General features: G+C 36.9%; 1 protein-coding gene across 15 annotated transcripts in view; it reads left to right on the plus strand.

The window, feature by feature from the left end:
• The window catches only part of LOC123881043 (disintegrin and metalloproteinase domain-containing protein 22), a 407,047-nt gene that overhangs the window by 126,850 nt on the left and 257,297 nt on the right, over window positions 1-22,900 (plus strand). For 13 of the 15 annotated variants that reach the window (XM_045929573.1, XM_045929577.1, XM_045929582.1 and 10 more), the window contains exon 2: window positions 17,839-17,889. The exons of the other annotated variants lie outside the window; for them this stretch is intronic. In XM_045929573.1, coding sequence (XP_045785529.1) covers window positions 17,839-17,889 — 51 coding nt within the window. The remainder of the gene's footprint in view (window positions 1-17,838; window positions 17,890-22,900) is intronic. 15 annotated transcript variants of the gene reach the window in all.

Raw genomic sequence — 22,900 nt, forward strand, 5'->3', positions numbered from 1 at the left:
CGAACTTTCTGCTCGCAGAATCGGTTAGATAATAATTGACGAAATGTTATACAAACTTTCATTTGTACCAAAATTCGTAAGTATCTGGACTTTCCATTGGATTGGATTGGAATCAATAATATAATAAAATGTTTGTTACTGTTGTTTTTAGTTGTTTCTATTATTTTATTGTTTGTTGTTTCTGTCATTTCTTTTTGTTATATCTGTTAATTTTTTGTAAACATAAAAAATGGTAACAGTGAGATAATAAATAAATGGGAGATAAGTTTTTTATTGTCAGGTATAAAGCCCCATATACACATGGAAAATTGCAGTAAAATAATAGTTGTATATTTGGCAACCCTACCACGTTCGCTCTGTATGTAGTTGGTCGTAAATGTAGGCTTTCGTGAAACCTTGAAAAGGCCAGTTAATAAGCGAATTGAAAGCTGTAACGTTTTAGTGGTCTCATTTTATCGCTTTCAAATCGTTTCGCCACTTTACGTTTCCGTTTAAATCTCGTGGTTAAATTAACATTGAGTGCTATTTTTAGGATAGATTTATCTTATGAAAAAGCATATCGCTACGTAATATCGTACGACAGTTTGTAGAAGAAAATCTTTCTATTTTTGGCATTTATATTTTTGAAACAGTAAGTACTAATATTGTAAAGACCTTCTGACCCGCCTTGGCTTCGCTCGGGTGGAATTATTGAAAATCGGTGAGGGGGTAGAATTTCCAAAAATCTTGAAACGCGTACTTCTTCATTGTTGCCCGATAACCTTAATACCAAATTTCATAGATATAAATGGAAAACGACAGACTCATACAAAGTTTCAGCCCCTATTTAACCCCCTTGGAGGTGGAATTTCTAGAAATCCTGAACTACGTGTTTCTTAGTTTTAATCAGAAACTCAAATACCAATTTTCATAGATATATAACTGCGAAAAATGTCGGACTTTCATACAAACTTTCATCCCTTATATAAACCTTTTGGAGTTGAATTTCCAAAAATCCCTTCTTAGTAGGCGCCTACGTTATATAACCTACTGTCAAAATTTCATGTCAGTCATGACTTTGAATTTTTTACATACAGATAAAAGTTAGTTTTTAAGTTTGTAGATAGGGAGTAATCTCCAGAACTAATGATCCAATTGCAAAATTGTTTCACTGATAGCTAAATTATCCCCGACTGCTATAAGTATGGCTATTAGTAATGGGGGGAAAATGCACAGTTCCCGTAGGTCACACAGATGAAATCGCGGGCAAAGGTTAGTTAAAAAACTAGTAAATCCAAGAAAATGAAGTAAAAATAAAAGTTCCAAAAGCAAGCAAATCGTGATAATAATCCCCGAAGTAACGGGGAGTCACGCGAGATAGCGTGCCGTCGGCTACGCGTGTAACGAGACATCCCACGCGAACTTTTCACACCTGATATATCGTGGGATTTATATTGTAACTTTGTTTTTTAGTTTTAATGCCTCTCTCGGATTACCGTGTGAAAAACATCCCGCTAAGTAACCACTTCGCCAAAACTAAATCGTTGTTTTTCGGTATTCTATTTTTGTTCTATATCAAAGTCAAAGTCTAAGTCAAATCATTTATTCAAAGTAGGTACTGTTGCACTCTTTTTGTCTGTCAGAATCGTGTAGCAAGACACTCCACGCTAACATTTCACACCTGATATTATATCGTGAGATTTATAATGTAACTTTGTGTTTTAGTTTTAATGCCCCTTTCGGATAACCGTGTGAAAAACATCCCGCTAAGTAACCACTTCGCCAAGACTAAATCGTTGTCTTTCGGCATTCTATTTTTGTTCTATGTCAAAGTCAAAGTCTAAGTCAAATCATTTATTCAAAGTAGGTACTGTTGCACTCTTTTTGGTGGTCAGAATGGTATAGCAAGACACCCCACGCTAACTTTTCACACCTAATATATCGTGGGATTTATGTTGTAACTTTGTTATTAGTTTTTATGCCTTTTCCAGATTATCGTGTGAAAAATAAATTACTAGATAGTTTGGTGAAAAATTCTTTGTTTTTAAAGCATTAACATTTTCGTTTTTGTCACTGTGTTTCTCTTTTACATACAGATATCGCAGGGATGTGTATTGTAACATTGTTTTTTTTTGTTTCAATGCATCTTTTAAATTTTTGCGTGAAACATTTAATAGTTCGTCAGAAAATTGTATTCACGTATTAATATAATGACGCTGTACTAATAATAATTACAGAAAAGCTCTGTATGACCTAGTGGTTAATTATAAACTCAGAATATTTCCTCTTTCATTTGATATCCCACTCTATACAATAGCAAAAAAAAAAAATTTGGAGACCTCCACTTTTTTGGATAGTGACATCATCAATCAGGTTGATTTTTTCGCATAAAATGTAGTCTATGTCACCTGGACTACACTAACGAATCGATTGACATCTCATACATTTAAATTGGCTTAGTAGTGTAGGCACTACGGTGGAACACACATAAATACATACATACGTATGCATACATAGACTGCTAAAATCGTAACCCTTACTTTTGGCTTTGCCGTAATCATGTAAAAAATGCTTTTGAGTAAGGGTCAATGGCACCAATATGCCAAGAAAATCCTCCAGAGAAGTAGATCTAGATCAGAGTTTCAGAAAACGAGGGAAGTGTCATTATTCTCCAAACAAACTAGTCACGCGATATGGCGTGCCGTCCGCAATTAGTCTCGGAGCTATGTAGATAAACAAACTGATATCATAATTCTGAAAGTCTACCTTTCTAATACAAACCAGTTAGGCTCTCCCATTTTGAAAGTCGGTTAAAAAAGTGGCCTATGTTGCTCCTTGGCTACTCCTCTGCTTTTCTGTGAAAGTCCCGTCAAGTTAGGTTCAGCCGTTCCAAAGATAAGCCCATTCAAACAAACAGACAGACACAAAAAATTTAAAAACGTGTGTTTCAGTTATGGTACAGTTCCAATAACCATAATATGAGGTAGCTATTTCGAAATTACAGACAGACACTTCAGTTTTATTTATTAGTGAGTATAGATGTACATTATATTATATAGTAATATATTTTATTTAAGTATTTACATAAGTACCACTTTCTATCATTGTTGTGCCTATTCTCTTTCTTTTGCAATTTCCTTTTCCGTCCTAAAAATAAAAAATAAGGTTGAAGTCACTTATATTACTTACTTTTTGGAGAGAGAGAGGCTACATTATTTTCTATATTAATTGCTATTCCTGGAAATTATTATCATGAAAAGGAACATCATGACTCATCATAATACATATTACATGATATCCTTAGAAAAACAGGTTAGAAATCATAATAATTGGTGCGGCCTACGTCATTAGCTTAATGTGGTTACCGGGAACGGTTTCGGGAGGAAAATATTACCTACCAAAGTGCCCAAATGATTACGAGCTCTAAATCGTTGTGATAAAGCTGAAATTTAATCGCTCATTGCATTCGGGCCAGTCGTTATCATACAGATAGTCCTGTATCAAACTAGGGGAGAGATTCATCGATCGTTAGCAATTTCTAAATTACATTGCCGCTACTAGTGGTGCTATTGATTTTGGCCAAATGAATGTAACGTTTTTGGCTTTAAATTTTGGTATTTTATTTATTTCTAGGGTTCTGTCTGTCTGTCTGTAAAACCAAACCAACCATACTGTTTATTAAAAACTGCCATACCCTTTCCAAGTTAGCCCGCTTCCATTTTAGACTGTATCATCACTTCTTTCTTTCTTTCTTTCTTTCTTCTCTCTGGGCTGGTTTCCGCACTTAAACGTTTCCGTCTGTTGTGCGTGTGTTGCCCCTCCCCGCCGAAGTCTTCACTCCAGCCATCCAAGCTCGCTCCAGAAGCCATGTAGACCGCCCAGGTTGCCGAGGGCTTCATGAAGTGAGGTTGGGGATCCCAGATGGCGTTCTCGATGTTCTGCCACGCTCGCACATTCCAGGAGCACGTGCGTCGGTGTTTCGTCGACCTCCATGCAGGCCCTGCACAAAGGACTGTCGGTTGTATCATCACTTACCACCAGGTGAGATTCACGGCAGTCAAGAACTAATTTGTATCAGAATAAAAAAAACTACGTAGGATGACGCTCACGCGCCGCACCGCCAACGCAACGCATCGTGTGGTTACACTCTTACTATACAGCCACAATACAGCTATCAGTGTTAGTTAGAGAAGTGTCGCTTCTGCCAGTAATTAGGCTAATTGAACACAGTAATTATGATTTCAGCTCTGCCGGATTGAAACGGGGCTGAAATGTTTTTGTTCATTAAGCTCCGTTGAGGACGAAAATTAAGTAGAGCTTTTCTTTTTTTTTCGTTCCTTTTTCCATAAGTCGTGAAAAAATATAATGCCATAAAAAGTATTTTATGAAATACTAGCTTATGTTCGCGACTTTGACCACATGGGCTACACAAATTTCAACCCCCTGTTTTACCCCTTTACAGATTGAATTTTCAAAAATCCTTTCTTAGCGGGTGTTTACGTCATTAGCCACATTTCAGCCCGTCCAATAGTTTGAGCTCTGTCTTGATAGATCAGTCAGCCAGTCAGCTTTCATATTTTTTATTTCTTTTCATATTTTCAATTATTATACAGATAACTAAATGACGCCTGCAATTTCTTCGATATGGATTAAGGTTTTTAACCCGTGGGAACTCTTTAATTTTTCGGGACAAAATGTAGCCTATGTCCCTGTCCTTCCCTGGGATACACGTTAAATTTTATCAAATCGATTAAATACATAACTAATCACAAACATACATTATATTACATAGACTGATAAAATCATAACCAGTCCTTTTGCCGTAGTCGAGTAAAAATGGAGTAGATACTCTACTAGATATCTTAATGCAAGCATTGTGGCGTAATCCCTTGTTAACATACCCTTATCACGGGATAATGACGTCACGCGTCACACGCAGACCTCCACGGCACAGGAAACCCAACCCAGCCCAAATGTATCGCAAGAAATATTATATTATAATGTTACCCTAGTGATTACTTCACTATACTTGTAAGTAAATGAAATCCTATATATTATAAATCCGTATTTATTATACCTACTACAACTATACATATAATCAATCAATACAATCTATTGTATACAATGATTACTTGAATTATAATGTGTTATATATTACTTCAATATTTTGATAAAGATTATTCAAATTCGAATTCAATTCAAAATATTTTTATTCAATTAAACTTTTACAAGTGCTTTTGAATCGTCAAAATAATCTACCACTGGTTCGGAATGCCGTTCCTACCGAGAAGAACCAGCAAAAAAACTAGGCGGTTGCTCTTTTCAAGTATTCAATTTACAATAATATGCCATACTGAATACAAGCAATTGCAGCGCCGTGTATTGCTGGAGCGAGTCAAATGTCATTTATGCTGACTAACATGAATGAATGAATGACTACGAATGGAGATAGATTATATCCTGGATTAACACATAGGCTACTTTTATCCTGGAAAATCAATGAGTTCCTACGGGATTTGAAAAAAATCTATATCTACGGGAACGAAGTCGCAAAAATCAGCTAGTTAATAATATTATGTCACGACATAAACAGTAAATATTTTCTGTACCTATCGTAAGTAGATTAAACAAGCAAACTTTGGATGCCATTGTATGGCAAATTGTGATATGTAACAACTTAATAATTTATGTAACATCTTTCTTATACTTACAATCATGAAATAAATGATAAAACTAATCTAATCTAAAAAAATCGTAAAAACTTTATGATTTTTTGGGATGTAAATAATCCTGTACCAAATAGACGATCTCCCTGATGCACGTGATCTTAGATTTCTTTTATCCCTGGAAACTATTCGATTTTCCTGGATGAAAAATGGCACAATTTCCAAATACGAATAATCAAAAGTAACATTCACTTGCCAAAAAATGCTGAATGAATTAGAAAGTTGCGATGAATAAATTTGCAACAGCAAACCAGCTGTTTTATAAAACGAAAAATCCCATGAAAGATAACGGAAAACAGAAATAAGCTGAAAAAAATTGGAATGATATAGCGTTGCCTCGAATTGTTTGCCTGTGCCCTGTTAATGGATCCGTAATAGTCTAAGAACCCAAGTAATACATGCTTAACTGGTAAATATGGTAGTAAGGTATTTACTGAAGATATTAACTGAAGATAGATGAAAAGTGGAGAGGTAGTTGGCCTTCCTGTGGTGTTCCTATTAGACTACAACATGGGGTTATTCAAGGGGCGGACCAACAAATTCCTGAAAGGTCGGCAAGTCCGGCAACACATTGGCAGTTCCTCTGGTACTGCAAATGGTGGTGTTCACTTAACATCAGGTGACCCACCTGTTCATTTATTCGTTATTTTTATTTAAAAAAAAATATCACTTGCTTTAACGGTGAAGGAAAACATCATGAGGAAACCTGCATGCCTGAGAGTTCTCCATAATGTTCTCAAAAGTGTGTGAAGTCTGCCAATCTATACTTGGCCAGTGTGGTCAAACCCTTCTCATTCTGAAAGGAGACCGATGAATCGAAAATGTTGAAAAAGGCATTCCGGGATAAGTGACCCCAAAATCATATCATTTCAAATTTACTCCATCGGCTCCTACTCTATGATCGACACAAAAAATACGAAACTTTAAAAATTCGTAATTAGGGCATTCCGTAAAAAAATCTCAGTTCCCGATATCCCGAGGGGTTCGATAAAAACAGAGCCATTAATGAATTGCCCGTTTTTTGTTTTCACAAAGGGATGGAGCAACAATAGCGTAATCCGAGCCGATGAGGCCGTCATATCAGCGGGGTTTGAAAAGTTTGACTAACGGCGTTTTTCCACTGACCATCGCAATAGTCAATATACTCGTACTACAATTATGCCTGAAAAAACCGGCCAAGTGCGAGTCAGACTCGCGCGCTGAGGGTTCCGTACTCTGGTATTTTGTCCAACATTTTGCACGATAAATCAAAAACTATTGTACATAAAAATAAATAAAAATCTGTTTATGAATGTACAGATGAAGCCCTTTCATATGAATATAATACCTCACTTGGTATATTTATCTTACTAGACAAGTTGTACGTAGACAAGTCGTATGTTACGTATCGTGACCGCATATCGTGTCGTGCATAGAAAAACGCTCTAATTGTAATGGACGCCTGCGGGACCACTCGTAATTAGGGTTCAGTAAGCATCTCCATTTCTGTAATTAACGTCTTAAGTTACCCTGTCGAGGACGGTTCGAGTCAATTTTAAGTAATTCCAATATTACGGCTGGAATTTGGTGTGAATTGCTGTTACTTTTAATATAAACTGACTGGCTGTATGGAAATAGAAATGTAGAGTTAAGGCCCGGGATCCACCAAAAGCTGATGGAGAGAATAGATGACGTGAAAAACGACGGGTTTCATAAATTGTATACTGTACCCAGATATGGGAGCTGATTTTCACGTAATACAAAATGTGGTGAAAAACTCGAAAACCGGCCACGCTGGATTTATTATTACAAAAATCCGACCGCCAATATTGACGGCGCTGGTTCAGCAGAAAAACTACCGGGGATTAGTATGAGAGTTTACATCTCGCCAGCGTTCATAAATTTCGAGTGTCGAAACACGATATTGACGAAGACATGCTTTCAATCGATATTTTTCGCAAAATTTTTGCTTGAACTTTGCTTACCTGGTAAGTGTGGCAGCTTGGTTACTAATGATGATATCGCCAGTTTATCGGTATTTTATTAGATAAACTTTGGAGAGTGTGCTCAGGACTTTCACAGCCTTTTCCTCCGTCACCGTTCTCCCACAGAATAGTGAGAAACATTGGATATTGGCACCCTTATGTGGTCGACAGCTAATCTACTCGTACGAAACGTTTTTGCTCAACGTTTCTGATACGCACCGCTAATGTGTGGAATGCCCGTCAGGCTTCCTTGTTTCCTGCGAAGTATAACTTCAATTCCTTCAAGGCAAGAGTGAATAGGCATCTTCTCTAAGCGCAATCCAACCTAGACTTTATCTTGCTCTGTTTCCTAGGCATCTCATAAAAAAAACAACACCTGAGACTTCACACTTATAAAAGCACTGGACCAGAAAACTCGTCATAATAAAAGAATTTGGTCCAAAGTGAGCCTTAATACAGGGCAAATAAGTTCATTTTACTCTGAAATTATTACGTTTCGACGATCGAAATGTATCAACGTTGGCGAGACGTAAATACTCATACTAACCCTATGGAGATTCCATACCGTGCCACCCGATATGTCTTTTGTCAATTCATATCCGGGTTGCCCAGGTAGGGCTGCCAACTTTTCCAATTAGAAAAAAAGACTCCTTTTTTTACTCTTTTTTAAAACTTTTTCTAATGTGTATTTTTTGACGCAGGGATATAACTTTGTTCCCTTTGTTTGTTTGTTCGTAGTCAGGGGGTCCCAATTTGGTTATGAAAATGTCTTCTTTTAAAATTGACTTTGGTCAAGTTTGACTCAAGCAAGTACATTTTGTCTGGTCTTTCAATATTATCTGGCTTGGCGATTGTTTGCTTAAATGTTACCGAGATATATAAAAGGAAAAGCTGACTGACTGACTGACTGGACATATTGTAGTGACTCAAAACGGTTAACGCCGACTGAGATTTTTGTTTCTGTCATTCGTATGGGATTACGTAACAGAGAGAACGTAATAATGTTCCCGTGAATACAGTATTTTTTTAATAAAGATTATACTAAAGCATCACAACCCTACAGTCACCAGTCCTTTCGAACGGGCTGGCGACATAATTACGGGTTTAAGTAGACCTCAGATGGAAATTATACCATTTTCGGGTCCAATCCTCCGGAGGATTATGTAGAATACGCAGTGAATTTTTTCTCCCTTTGAATGCCCTAATTTTCTGTATTTATTTCGTACGCAGTGAGTGAGTTATTTCTTACTAGCTTTTGCCCGCGTCTTGGTCTGCGTAATACCTATTATTTTTAGCATTTGAGGAAACTGTAGGTAATGTAATACATCATTGAAAGAATTTTCTAAATCGGATCATTAATTATCGTTCTGGATATTACCCCTTACATCCGAACTAAACTTCATCTCTATAATATTAGTGTAGATAGTCTAATGAAATAAAATTTATGGAATATATTATATGAATACCTCTTATTCGGGTGGTTGGGTGTTCGATCCCGAGTACTTATGCACCTCTAACTTTTCGTTAGCTTCTTTTTATTAGCTTGAAAGAGACAGAAATTTGAAAATTACGATTATTATTTGCCTCTTTAGTCTTTACAACAAGCAATACTTATGTAATACCATTTTACCACCAAACCGCAAGACGTCGGGCGAGTTTCCATCCTTATGTCGTCGACATTCCATCTACACGCACGAAACGTTTTGCGTCTTCATTCCTCATACGCATGTCTAAGGTTTGGAATACTCTTCCGCGCTCTGTGTTTCCTACCAATTACAATCCGGGTATCTTTAAAACAAGAGTGAATAGGCACCTTCTAGGTAAACGCGTCCCATCTAAGACCACATCATCACTTTCCATCAGGTGTGATTGTGGTCAAGCGCTTGCCTATAGTGAATAAAAAAAAATACCTAGTTCAATACACAGGACGATTCGACCCACCTTTATTTACGTAGAAATATTAGAAACAATCCATAAATCGACGTCAGTGGGCAGCCCCGGTCTAATCTTACCAATAACGTGATAGGCAATTTGTGCTGCCAAAAAGACCCATACATCCTTGATAGCCAGGGCAAGCCTGGTAACGAATCGCTTTCAATTTAACATAGAGCACAAGGTTCGAATTCTCATTTTTTTAAATATACTGAAAGTACATGAATGTGCCCATTATGGAGCAGGTACATTAACTAAAGAATGCAAAACTAGGCTGAAATATGTTTAAAAATCAGAAAAAAAATTGGGAAAAGAAAAATGTTTTTTTTTTGGTTTTTTAAGAGTTTTTATTTATCTTACATGAGCTATTCATATCAGTAAATGGCAATAACTTATTAATACTATCATTAGAGAGTGGTAAATTCCTTGATCAGGCCTATTATTTTTATGCCATTTATAACATGGTATGATTTATAACATGATGGTATGTATTTATATTTTCTTGTTTATTAGTTAGCAGTTTCTTTTAAAACCAGTTTCTACGATATCCCAGAGATTTTTTCACGTTTCCCGTACTTGATTCAAAACTTACTTTTTACAGTTAGCTGAACTAGGAATTACCTTCGTGCAATATTATAGGCAGTAGGCACCTTTAAAATTTTTTTTTTTGGGTATAAGTAGGTAGGTAAGTTTATTATTTATTATTTATTATTATTTACCTTAAAAATATACAGAGAGTTGTTGTTACAGTCAGCGCCACAAAAACCACAGTTGGTTTTACCGGGCACTGAGTTTACTATTTATAGCTATACAATAAAAATAAAATTATAGAAATATTTAAATAAAAAGTACTATTGCTTTAGTTGGAAATAAAATAGAAACATCGACCGAAAACCACAAAGCGCGGCAAGCTTTTAGCCTTAATCTGTAATCTGCTTTTGCATATTCCCGCCAAAAGTCCCAATAGCCGCCATTTTGTCGACCGATGTCAAGCTTGATTTGACAGCGCGCGCTTCGTTCGGAAATCGAGTTACGATGTCCAATATTGATACAATTGTACCAACAAAACAGACCAATATAAATACAGGATGGGTAGTAATTTGATTCTCAGTAGCTAATAGCAGTTCCTTAGCCGATATTGGAGAGGAATTTATTTGTACCAGTCAATTAATTTCGTGACAAAATATCATTCGGATGCACGCCTTTTTGCTATTAATATTTTTGATCGAAGAATTCCACATGCATATTTAACATTCTTCTAGTGCTATCACTCTCTTCCCTCTGAATTACATGCCCATACCATGCCAGCCTATTACCCCTCATCTTTTCTACCGCTGGTGCTACTTTTAAACGTCCCATTTTACAACATGTCAGCCAAGCGCTAGTCTGTAAATTAAAAAAAAGAAATATCATTGCACTAGGCATCAATTGTAGGCCAAGAACCTCTGTGTAAAAGTAACACTTTTGGTAGAGTAACAATATAAAAATTGTAAAACCGGTAGAGCCGGGTTTAAACCGTTGGCATGCAAGCTCCATCAGCCGCAATCCGATAACCGTTCAGCTTCCACGTTTTAAATCTGCGACATGTTACGTTCAGAAATCAAATTACGACCCACCGGCGGCGTCTCGCTCGGGCGTCGTTTAAAATTAATAATTAAATGATCTTTCGTGACTCAGCCGCCCGTTCAGGGTCTTGCCGCAAAATTGAAGCGCCCAGGTGAATTATTTTATGCAGAGCTTTCGGTTCAGTGTCTCGTGAACCTAAGTTAAAGCGAGGAAGGAATCCTAAGCATGTAATCCGCTGAAACAGATAAATATGTATGGTGCAGCATGCAGCATGCCATGTGCACAGCCCGCCCCTCCACTGCTAAACATGCGGAAAAAGCAAGCGCAAGCAAGCAATGCCCACCACCATCACGCAACACCACACAAATTCTCTAAAACTTACTCGCCGCACGTTTCACCCCCCGTCCAAACTATGCCCGTGTGGCATGGGAAGGAGCGAGGAACGGAGGCAGAGACGTAGTGTGGCCGCGTTATCGCGTGTTCCTCGTTCAAGCCCATCGCTCCCTTTTTTGTCGGTAAGTGTGCAATAGCGCGCACGCTGCCACAGTTTGGATGTCCATCACGTTGCATGGACAAAGGACCTAGCGGCGTCGCGATTAATTGCGCGAGTAGAGCTGTGTGTGGACGGGGGGTCACTCATCAGACATCGGAACGTGCATCCTCAGGAGACCTGCAAGTGTGCATTGTAAGGTCTAGACTCTAGAGCTCTTGAGGATGATGCTAGTAATAATATAATACTCAACCTGACAAATAAATGAATGTTACTTGATAACAAAATAGCTGGCATGGCATGCCGGGCGTTCAAGATATTACGTGGCAAGTTGCAAATGTGTTCCACAAAAGTTGCATCGAACCACTACTTCGCAGAACCCGATACCTCATTATCGTATATCATATTTGAACAAGTCAACACAAACCAAAGTCGCTAACAACAAATCATAGAAGCCAAACGAAAATACTCAGTAAACAACAATGGAAAACAACAACAACAGCGTGTAACAACACTAACAACAGTAAATCACAACTAAGCGTTACTGAACGTTACATAAATTGAAGAGCACAAGTTCATAACAACCAAGACTAGTGTAGCGTTTATTCCCTAACAATAATTAACATTAATGTAGAGCTGTGTGCTTAGTATGAGATTTTACATTTCACCAACGTTGATAGTATTCGAGTGTCGAAACAACGACAAAGTCAAAGTAAAATGGATCTAAAGGGTCTTTTTTTAATTTTTAGACTAGCGCTTGGATGCAATCAGACCTGCTAGCAAGTGATGATGCAGCCTAAAATGGAGCGCGATGGATAGATTACAAGTAAAAAAATCAGTACTATCGATTTTAATTTTACAATGTTTCCGCTTGATGAATGGTAACTGGAGCCTCAAAAGAAGTTGTAATTTAAAAATGATGATTATTATTGATATAAATTAATGATTTTAAATTGAGTTCTCATGTAAGTTACTGAAGTCTTGTATGAGAATAATTTAATGTCTTTAAACCTCAACCTAACCCCAAAATCATTACACTACTTTTTTTGTGCAGTCGTGTAACAAGCCGGTTTCAGTCCATTTTACATAAACGATGAAGTGTGTCGACTTTTGACGCTCGAATTCTATCTTAGATATAAAATCTCATGCTAAGCATACTGTTAGTTCTAATTAACGAGCTACGGAGGAAATGGGATAATTATGCTTAAATCAAGTATGATAATTTTCCGTTTATTACTTAAGTATGTATGTATGTATGTATATACTTTTTTGCACTGCAAAACACAAATGACAGGTTAATTTTTTTTTAAATGTAAGTACAAAACGGTGGTCTATAAATTATAATGTTCCATGACTTCGTTCGCGTAGATTTAGGTTTTTAAAACTCCCACTGTTTTAACCATGTAATATTTGGTGATGGTGATAGACGGGACAAGGTACTCCTTTGGATCCTTTAATAAACTTCACGCACGGATCGATCTGACTCAAGCAGACCATGAAGACAATAGACATCAGACTTTGATAACACTCCAGAAAGGCAAAGCTTGTACAATTGGATTAAAAAAAATGCAAACAATTTCACCCTAGTCACCTGTAATCTGTATGCCTGGTGCATTTGGACCACCCGTTGTGCCAGATCAGTTTTCCACGCGCATGCAAGCTGTGGAATCAACTCCCTTCTGCGGTGTTCCCGTTAGATTACAACATGGGGTTATTCATGGGGCGGACCAATAAATTCCTGAAAGGCCGGCAACGCATCGGCCGTACCTCTAGTGCTGGCTAAATGTTCATGGGCAGCGGTAATCACTTAACATCAGGTGACCCGCCCGCTCGTTTGCTCACTATTTGCATTAAAAAAAAAATCATATGCTTGTGTGTGTGTGTGTGACACATAGGTACACGTAGCAACACAGACTACATAATATTATGTAGATGTGCGTAGTTTACATAGTTTACGCACCTTTTGACACCCTTGAGCTTGCTTCAAAAAATGGCAGCTGTTTACCAGGGTTGAGTTAAAAATGAATAAATTAATAATTTAAAATTAAAAAAATCCCCGACACAAAAACCTCTATAAGAAAACTAGAAAAGAGCTGCTGATAACTTTCAAACGGCTGAACCGATTTTCTTCGATTATAGCTAAGAATACTCGATCAAGCCACCTTTCAAACAAAAAAAACTAAATTAAATCGGTACATTCGTTTAGGAGCTACGATGCCACAGACAGATACACAGTTACATAGATACACACGTCAAACTTATAACACCCCTCTTTTTGGGTCGGGGGTTAAAAAATTGGTGAGATTTTTACACCTTTCATTATAGTCCAGCGAGTAAAAACATCATCCAGACAACATAATATTAACTTTTTGACAGCAAAACAACAGTAAATCTGAGCTGAGAGCGTTAAATAAATTGAAGTGCACAAGTTCATAACAAGTGGGAATTATGTAGTGCTTGTTCCCCGCTATAATTAACTGAAGTGTACAGCAGTTAGTTTTAATTAACGGACGCGGGGAAATGGGACAATTACGCTGAAATCAAGAGTAACTGCAGATTTCATCGAAGTAATCGTTTAAGACGAAAACAAGAGTAACAAACTTTATTTGGAAAATATTTTTAGGGTTCCGTTCATCAAAACGAAAAAAGGAACTCTAACAGGATCACTTTGTTGTCTGTCTGTCTGTCTCTCAAGAGTCTTTTTTTTTGTAACACGTAGAGGTATCAAGTTGAAATTAATATTAAATACTCAGCTTCGAAAAGCCTCCTCATTTATAATTCGAACCGCTAGGATTTGGAATGCTCTTCTAGCATGAATTTTCCTCAGTCAACCGTCAAGTCAAGAGTGAATAGGCTTCTAGGTTGGCTCTCCATCTTAGGCTGCGTCATCGCTTGCAGGTCTGATTGCAATCAAGCGCTTGTCTATAAACTAAAAAAAAAACTACGTTTGTATGGGGCTCGCTTGCGATGCGCTAAGGAAAACTTTTCACAATGACCCACATCACATAAACGAATGAAAGATAAATTAAGCTTCCATTATCTTTCACAGCGCAAAGAAAATCCCAGTTATAAAAATAATAGTCTCATAAAAGTGACTTTATTTCCCGAAGGTGTTTTATAATTTTTGTGTCATTAACTCTGTGATTCTACAGGTGAGTCCCTGAGGGAAGCACAGGATATCGTGGCCCAGTTGTCACTGTATGAAATGTGTCTGTTATAATAACAGGGAACTATTATGTAGCTTTAATTGTGAAGGAAATATTGTCCGTGCCTCAAAAGGAAAAACGGAACCCTTATAGGATCACTTTGTTGTTTGTCTGTCTGTCTGTCCGTCTGTCCATCTATCGTGTCTGTCAAGAAAACCTATACGGTACGTCCCGTTGACGTAAAATCATGCTTGGCAGGTAGGTAGGTCTTATAGCACTAGTAAAGGAAAAATCCAGAAATCATGACTCTGTAGTTTACATCACAAAAAAATGTCTTCATGAACTAATAACAAGTATTTTCAATTTTCAAAGTAAGATAACTATATCAAGTGGGGCATCATGGGGTGGAAAGGGCTTCACCTGTACATTTTAAAACAGATTTTTATTTACTTTTATCTCTCATATTTTTTTTTTATATTAACAATAAAACTCTACAGAGTTAGTTTAACGGTTTGTTAACTAAAGTGATTCAATGCCGTTCTACTTCTTCTGTAGTACGGGACCCTCGGTGCGCAAGTCCGACTTGCACTTGGCTGGTTTTTTATTTCTTATTCATTATAGGCCACAATCGTACCTGATGGAAAGTGATAATGCATGGCCTAAGATGGGACGCGATCAAGGGCAAAGCAAAGTTGTTATAGGCAGAACATACCTAGCCAAAACGTGAACAATAAGTGACATTATATACCGGACGAGTCTACTTGGTCCGGTTAATTGGCGTCCGGTGTCCAGCGACGCTGAGCACCGGACTTCCGCACCGACCTTCTGCCCTGGAAATTGTGAAAATTAATTGAGCACCAGCACTTTGACCGTGCTACTTTCTGAATCGATAGATAGAGATTAGATATTGCTTTTATCGAGTTACAAATAGGGCGACAAAATTAATCAAGCAAGTATCTATTTCGCCCAATTTTGGACTCGAAAGCTTACGTGCAGATTTTTCCATAATATAGACCGCTACTAAGAACATCCGTACGAGCTAGTTTACTGCAAACACCAACTGTACTAAGCTTCAGGGCAAAGCAAAGTTATTACAGTCAGAACATACCTAGCCAAAACGTGAACAATAAGTGACGTTATATACCGGACGAGTCTACTTGGTCCGGTTAATTGGCGTCCGGTGTCCAGCAACGCTGAGCACCGGACTTCCGCACCGACCTTCTGCCCTGGAAATTGTGAAAATTAATTGAGCACCAACACTTGGACCGTGCTACTTTCTGAATCGATAGATAGAGATTAGATCTTGCTTTTATCGAGTTACAAATAGGGCGACAAAATTAATCAAGCAGGTATCTATTTCGCCCAATTTTGAACTTGGAAGCTTACGTGCAGATTTTTCCATAATATAGACCGCTACTAAGAACATCCGGACGAGTTAGTTTACTGTAAACACCAACTGTACTAAGCTTCAGGGCAAAGCAAAGTTATTACAGGCAGAACATACCTAGCCAAAACGTGAACAATAAGTGACATTATGTACCGGTATCTGTCCACCGGTCGAGTCTACTTGGTCCGATTAATTGGCGTCCGGTGTCCAGCAACGCTGAGCACCGGACTTCCGCACCGACCTTCTGCCCTGGAAATTGTGAAAATTAATTGAGCACCAGCACTTGAAAGATTTATGGACCGTGCTACTATCTGAATTGGTAGATAGAAATTAGATCTTTGCTTCCAACGCGTATTTATTACCTTTTAAACTTGTAAATTACTAACTCTGGATGTAGGTTTTTGAAACTCCTAGAATCTCCTTGGTTGCTTTGCTGTAAGGGTGATAACTATAGCCACCTTTAACCTTTTGAAATAGAAGAATAGAAGTACATAGAAAGGTTTTTATTATATCCGAGAAGAAACCAGCTAGAAATTCGGCGGCTGCTCTTTTTAATATTTAATTTACAGTTAGTATTTCACACTAATATTATAAAGGAGAAAGTTTGTATGTGTGTGTGTGTGTGTGTATGTTTGTTACTCCTTCACGCAAAAACTACTGGACGGATTGGGCTGAGATTGGAGATAGATTATATCCTGGATTAGCACATAGGCTACTTTTTATCCCGTAAAATCAAAGAGTTCTCACGGGATTTTGAAAAACCTAAATCCACGCGGACGAAGTCGCGGGCGTCAGCTAGTTTGTTAATAATTACAGCTTTTTAAGAAAATTTTGTCTGAAAAAAATTATATTGTTGTAAATACCATCATAATATCAACAAATAGACTACTCAACATAGGTCTCTTGCACATGCCACGGTCTTACGCCGCCTAAATCCAGCTGCTCCCTGTGAGTCGTTTGATGTCGTCTGTCCACCTAGTGTTGAGATCTTCTAAATTCAAATTCAAATTCAAATTATTTTTATTTAATTAGACTTTTACAAGTGCTTTTGAATCGTCAAAATAATCTACCACTGGTTCGGAATGCTGTTCCTACCGAGAAGAACCAGCAAGAAACTCGGCGGTTGCTCTTTTCAAATGTACAATTTACAATAATATGCCATACTATATACAAGCAATTGCAGCGCCGTGTATTGCTGGAGCGCATCAAATCCAAGCTTTTTTGTCATTTACATAATCTTCGATTGTATAATAAGCTTTTTTCAGGAGCATACTTTTAATAGATTTTTTAAACTTGTGTAAAGGCAAGTCTAAAATTGATTGTGGAATTTTATTATAATAACGCTGCACTTTCAGGCGCGAAGTCGCCATTTTAACATCTTGCGACTTCTACGTTTAAATATGATAGATAATGAAAGAAGAGCATTATTGTGTGTTATAACCACCACAGCAGCGTCACAATGATTTTCTGTTTTTGTACCAATATAGGAGTTTCCTCATAAAGGCAGACGACGGTACTACTAAATGGCTTTTTAATAAGATTGTGTGTGTAGAGTTGTCTTTATTTGTAATTTATGGCATTGGAATTACTTGTATGTATTGAACTGTATATTAAAAAGTCATTTAAACCCGTTGTCTCCTTGTTTCAGAAGCCGATTATACACTGGATGATTCATTTTGGAGTGAAGACGGGCCCTTTGGTGAGTACTTTGATCATCATCATCTTCATCATCTCAACCCATTGCTGATTCACTGTTGAATCCGTGAAAATACATTTTATTTCTATGGTAGCTTACGCACTAGCTTTGACTTCCGCCATCCGAGTTCTCTCTGTCAACTGAGAGAATATCTCGGATGTGCCTCGGATTCAAATCGACATTTGACGTAGGAGGTCCATTGAATAGCTTGGATTTGGAGCACAGATCGGAAAAGTGCGTAAACAATATCCGAGTTTGTCCGAGTTTTTTAATATTGTATTTTCATGTACTCGGATATATGAGTGCGTAACCGCTCTTAGTGGGATGGGCAAAATTTCATGTTTCTAATAGCTTGCATCCCAGAGACAGATAAAGGCTACTTTTCCTCCGGGAAAATAAAAGATTCAAACGGAATTTTTTAAAAACCCAAAATCAACATGGACGCAGTAATTTTACCCGTAATATAATTACGTGTAAACTTACACGAGTACACCTCTCATCGACACTCGACGTCACACAGCGTGAAACAAATAACAACACAGATAATATAATTTTGAAAAATGAAACTCCCAGGGCTGCGTGTCACGAGTGGGCAATTATAATATCTATTGACACAGTAAACAAAGCTGTGATTTAATATCAATCTGACTCATCACTTATGATACTTATTATTATCATCATGATGATGCTTGTATTTACATGGATTTATTTTATTTTCATTAATAAGGTTCACTAGCGATTTTTACAAAAAAATGATCTCAAATTATATAAAATTTAAAATACGATGTATGTAAAATCATTTGAAAGCAAACACTCCATGCACATAAATTTCACATAAAATGGTTGATTTTATAATGAATCATAAAAGTAAAATAATGAAAAAAAACAGTCAAAAACAATTTACCCAAATAAAGATAACACACGAAAAAATTAAATTCAAGGTGCAATGGTAATTGATTAAATCTATATCTATACTTAGTTGTACGAAGAAAGAATAATTTAACTCTATGAACTCTATTAAAAACTATTAAGTATGCTAAAAAATAAATGAAAACCTGTTTTAGAATGTAAATACAAGAAAGCTCTTTCACCTTATTGGTACCTTATTTGGTATAGTTATCTTACTTTGAAAATTGAAACACATTTTAATCTTTTTTTCTGTGATGATGTATTCACAAATTCACGGTGTTTATTCCTTTACTTGTGTTATAAGAGCTACCTACCTACCAAATTACATGATTCTAGGTCAACGGGAAGTACCCTATAGGCTTTCTTGACAGACACGACAATCGAACAGATGGACAGACGGACAGACCGACAGACGGACAGACAGGCAGGCAGACAAACATGAAAGTTTGAAGTGATCCGTTTTTCCTTTTGAGGTACGAAACCCTAAAAGTAAATGACACTTTCAAAACCAATACGAGTAGGTACATAAAACTCAAATAAAAAGTGAACCAACTCCATAAACAGCAAAATAAACACACAGTTTGGAAAAAGCCAGTTAAAGCTGTTATTAAAACTCGACGTCACTCCGCGCGTAAAAAGTTGAATGAAGTGGCGCAATGTTATATTAGTGCAGGGAATATTAGCTTGGCTTATAAATATGATGCACCAAAATACAAATAAACAGCTCCACAAAGTCCTGTAAAAACAAAATAAACGTACGATTTCATGAACTAGTTATTATAACATACTAGCCGATGCCCGCGACTTCGCCCGCGTGGATTTAGGTTTTTCGAAATCCCGTGGGAACTCTTTGATTTTCCGGGATAAAAAGTAGATAGTAGTGTGATTATATTGTGATGATGGTTGTGATTATAATGATGAGTAAGATGGATGAACAAAGCATCCTAACTTAAGTTCATGATTCATCCCCTTATCCAAAAAACTTATGATGAAGAAGTTGATGGTTGAATTAAAATGTCGATGAAAAATGTGAGAATGAATGGCATTTTTAGCTACATCAAGGCTACAAAGAGCGACATTAAAGCCAATAAAAGATGTTGATGATTATATTACAGCCATGAAAATAATGATGAAAAATGTCAGGATTAAATGGCTCTTTTAAGGCTGCATAAAGCTAAGGTGGAGTAACGTAAGAGTCAAATAAAAAGTGAAACAACTCCATTACTAGCAAAGTAAACAGATGGTTTGGAAAATCCCAGTTAAAGCAGTTATTAACACTCGACAACACTCGACGACACTCAACGTGACGCGGTGCGTAACGAGTTGTATCAAGTGGTGAAATGTTATATTTGTGCAGTGAATATTGACTTGGATTATAAAATATGTTACACAAAATTCAAAAAATTAAATGAAATCAACAACCTATAAAAACGTCCAATCTTATAAACTCTTTATAAAATGTTAATGATAATAATCATGATAATGATTTTGATTATAACGATAAGAAAGCTAATTAAAACAGCATACCAAGTAAAGTAGCCTCAAGTTAACTTCATGATTCATCATTTTGATATACATCATAATAACGAATAGTCATAATGACTCGTGATAATCATATTGAACAGTACAAGCATTAATATACACACAGAACAGTGACATAAAGTCGAATAAAGAGTGAAATAAATCCGTTACTCGCACAACAAACATACGGTTTGGAAAAAGCCAGTTAAAGCAGTTATAAACACTCGACGACACCAAACGACACTTGATGTGACGTGGCGCGTAACGATCTGTATCAAGTGGTGAAACGTTACATTATAATTGCAGTGAATATTTACTTGGATTATAATACGATGTTGTACCAAAATAAAAATTAAATTAAAAACAGCTCCGCATAGTAAAATAAAAATAAAATGAATGTACGATTTCATAAAACCTATACTTATAATGAAACTGTAACTGGGCAATTTCTGTACATTAAATATTTATTAACACTCGACAACACTCGACGACACTCGACGTAATACGGCGAGTAACGAGTTGTATCAAGTGGTGAAATGTTATATTGGTGCAGGAATATAAACTCAGCTTGTATGTTGCACAATTTAAAGGCTGCGATTGCTTAATGCCGCATCCGCTTCTTTATCTGTCCAAAAATAACAGTGTTAGTTTTCAGGATTCATGTAGGTATGTGAGCTTCTTTATTCCACCATAACTTTATGCCTGAATGATTTGAGTGTAAGTTACACTGGCTGTATGGTGGATGTATGGCGCCATTTTCCAGCATTTTCGCCAGTCGTTTTTTCTAATTACGACATTTCAATCTGTGTTATTTTTCTCTCTGTGGGAGAATGTATTCCTCATTGCTGCGGGTCGTGATCCTTGTCCACTAACTACGTGATGGTAGTTTTTTAGGATAATAATGCGATGGATCCTAGATCCTTCCGCATACAACTCGAATATGAGAACAAGATTTCGACTCTTTATTCATACCAGACACACTCATATATAGCTCTCTCCAAAGAGATTGGGTATTTTAAGAAGGTTTGCCCTATCCCCGTCTCATCAGCAAAAAAAGCCACACATTTGCGTGATTTTGTCTGCCAACATTCCGTACTGTCTATCCATAAAACCATATTTATTCCCTCAAACACTATCATATGCGGTGAATATTTCTAGTGTGCCCATGAAAATTCACCGAGTTGCATAAAAAGCTCCTCCAGGATATCCTGCGGGGCCCGTACGTCAGCCTGGCAATAACCATTTCCACTCCCGGTTGCGTTTACTTTATACTTTTACGGCTTTTCGAGATTTCATCAGAATTCACCGCTGTGTTTTAAAACTTTATTGCGCTTTAATATTTCTAGTGGTTTTATATTCTTGTGATTTCATAATAGTAATTAGCTGATGCCCGCAACTTCGTCCGCGTTAGGTTTTTAAACATCCCGTGGGAACTCTTTGATTTTCTGGCATAAAAAGTAGCCTACGTATGCCATTCTCCAGGTCTTTAATATAGATACCCATGCAAAATATCAAGCTGATTCGTTTCTCTATTATTTCTCTATTGAAGAACAAACCAACAAACAACACATTTTCTTCTAACCTAAACCTGATAGCCAACTATAGTTATAAGATGCAATGTGTGAATTAAAGAAATAATGTTTTTCTTTCTTTGCTAACTATAGCTAAGTTTAGAAACTTGAAATGACAGTACAATGAAGAACTAGCTAGATAGGTACGTGTTTCTGGATTTTTGAAAATTCTACCCTCTCACTTATTTTTAGAAATCCCACTTTAGCGAAGGGTGGATCAGCTAGTCAAAATATGAACTCTATTACAGCTTTCAAAACTCAAAACTCAAAATCATTTATTCAAAGTAGGTAGTTCTCCTTTTGATGGTCAGAATTGGCCCGCGTGGATTTAGGTTTTTCTAAATCCCGTGGGAACTCTTTGATTTTCCGGAATAAAAAGTAGCCTATGTGCATATCCAGGATATTACTATTTCCATTCCAAATTTCAGCCAAATCCGTCTAGTAGTTTTTGCATGAAGGAGTAACAAACATACACACACACACATACACACAAACTTTCGCCTTCATAATATTAGTGTGAAGTGTGATGTGATAGTGTGATAATTCTCTAAAAATAGTGCTACAAAATGGCGCGGAACTTATTCCGATATTTTCCATAATATGGTACAGTAGTACCAGCATGGCTATTCTGTATCTTTGAAAGTTTTCGTTAGACACTGAGTCCAGTTAGAAATCCATGAAATTTAGGTCACGTGTTTTTCTATTCCGTATCGAATGCGTGGCTAACTAATTACGAGTATCTAACACTTGGCAGTTGGCCAACATTAACATAGTAGCGTATTTTATCGACTTTATATGGCCAAATTAAATATCTCTGCCTGACAGGTAGCGTAGTAGAAATGTAAGACTTTTTAAATTGTACGACTTCGACTAGTTTTTAATTATTATCTATGGACATTTGACATTACATCAGTTTTAATGTAAAAGAATATTTTAATGTAAAAGAAGTACCTACATATCCTATAATGATTGTGATTATTACTAGGTATTATTACAGGAATATTTGTAATGAA

This window comes from Maniola jurtina, chromosome 3, assembly GCF_905333055.1.
Source record: "Maniola jurtina chromosome 3, ilManJurt1.1, whole genome shotgun sequence".
In the NCBI taxonomy this organism is placed as follows: domain Eukaryota; kingdom Metazoa; phylum Arthropoda; class Insecta; order Lepidoptera; family Nymphalidae; genus Maniola; species Maniola jurtina.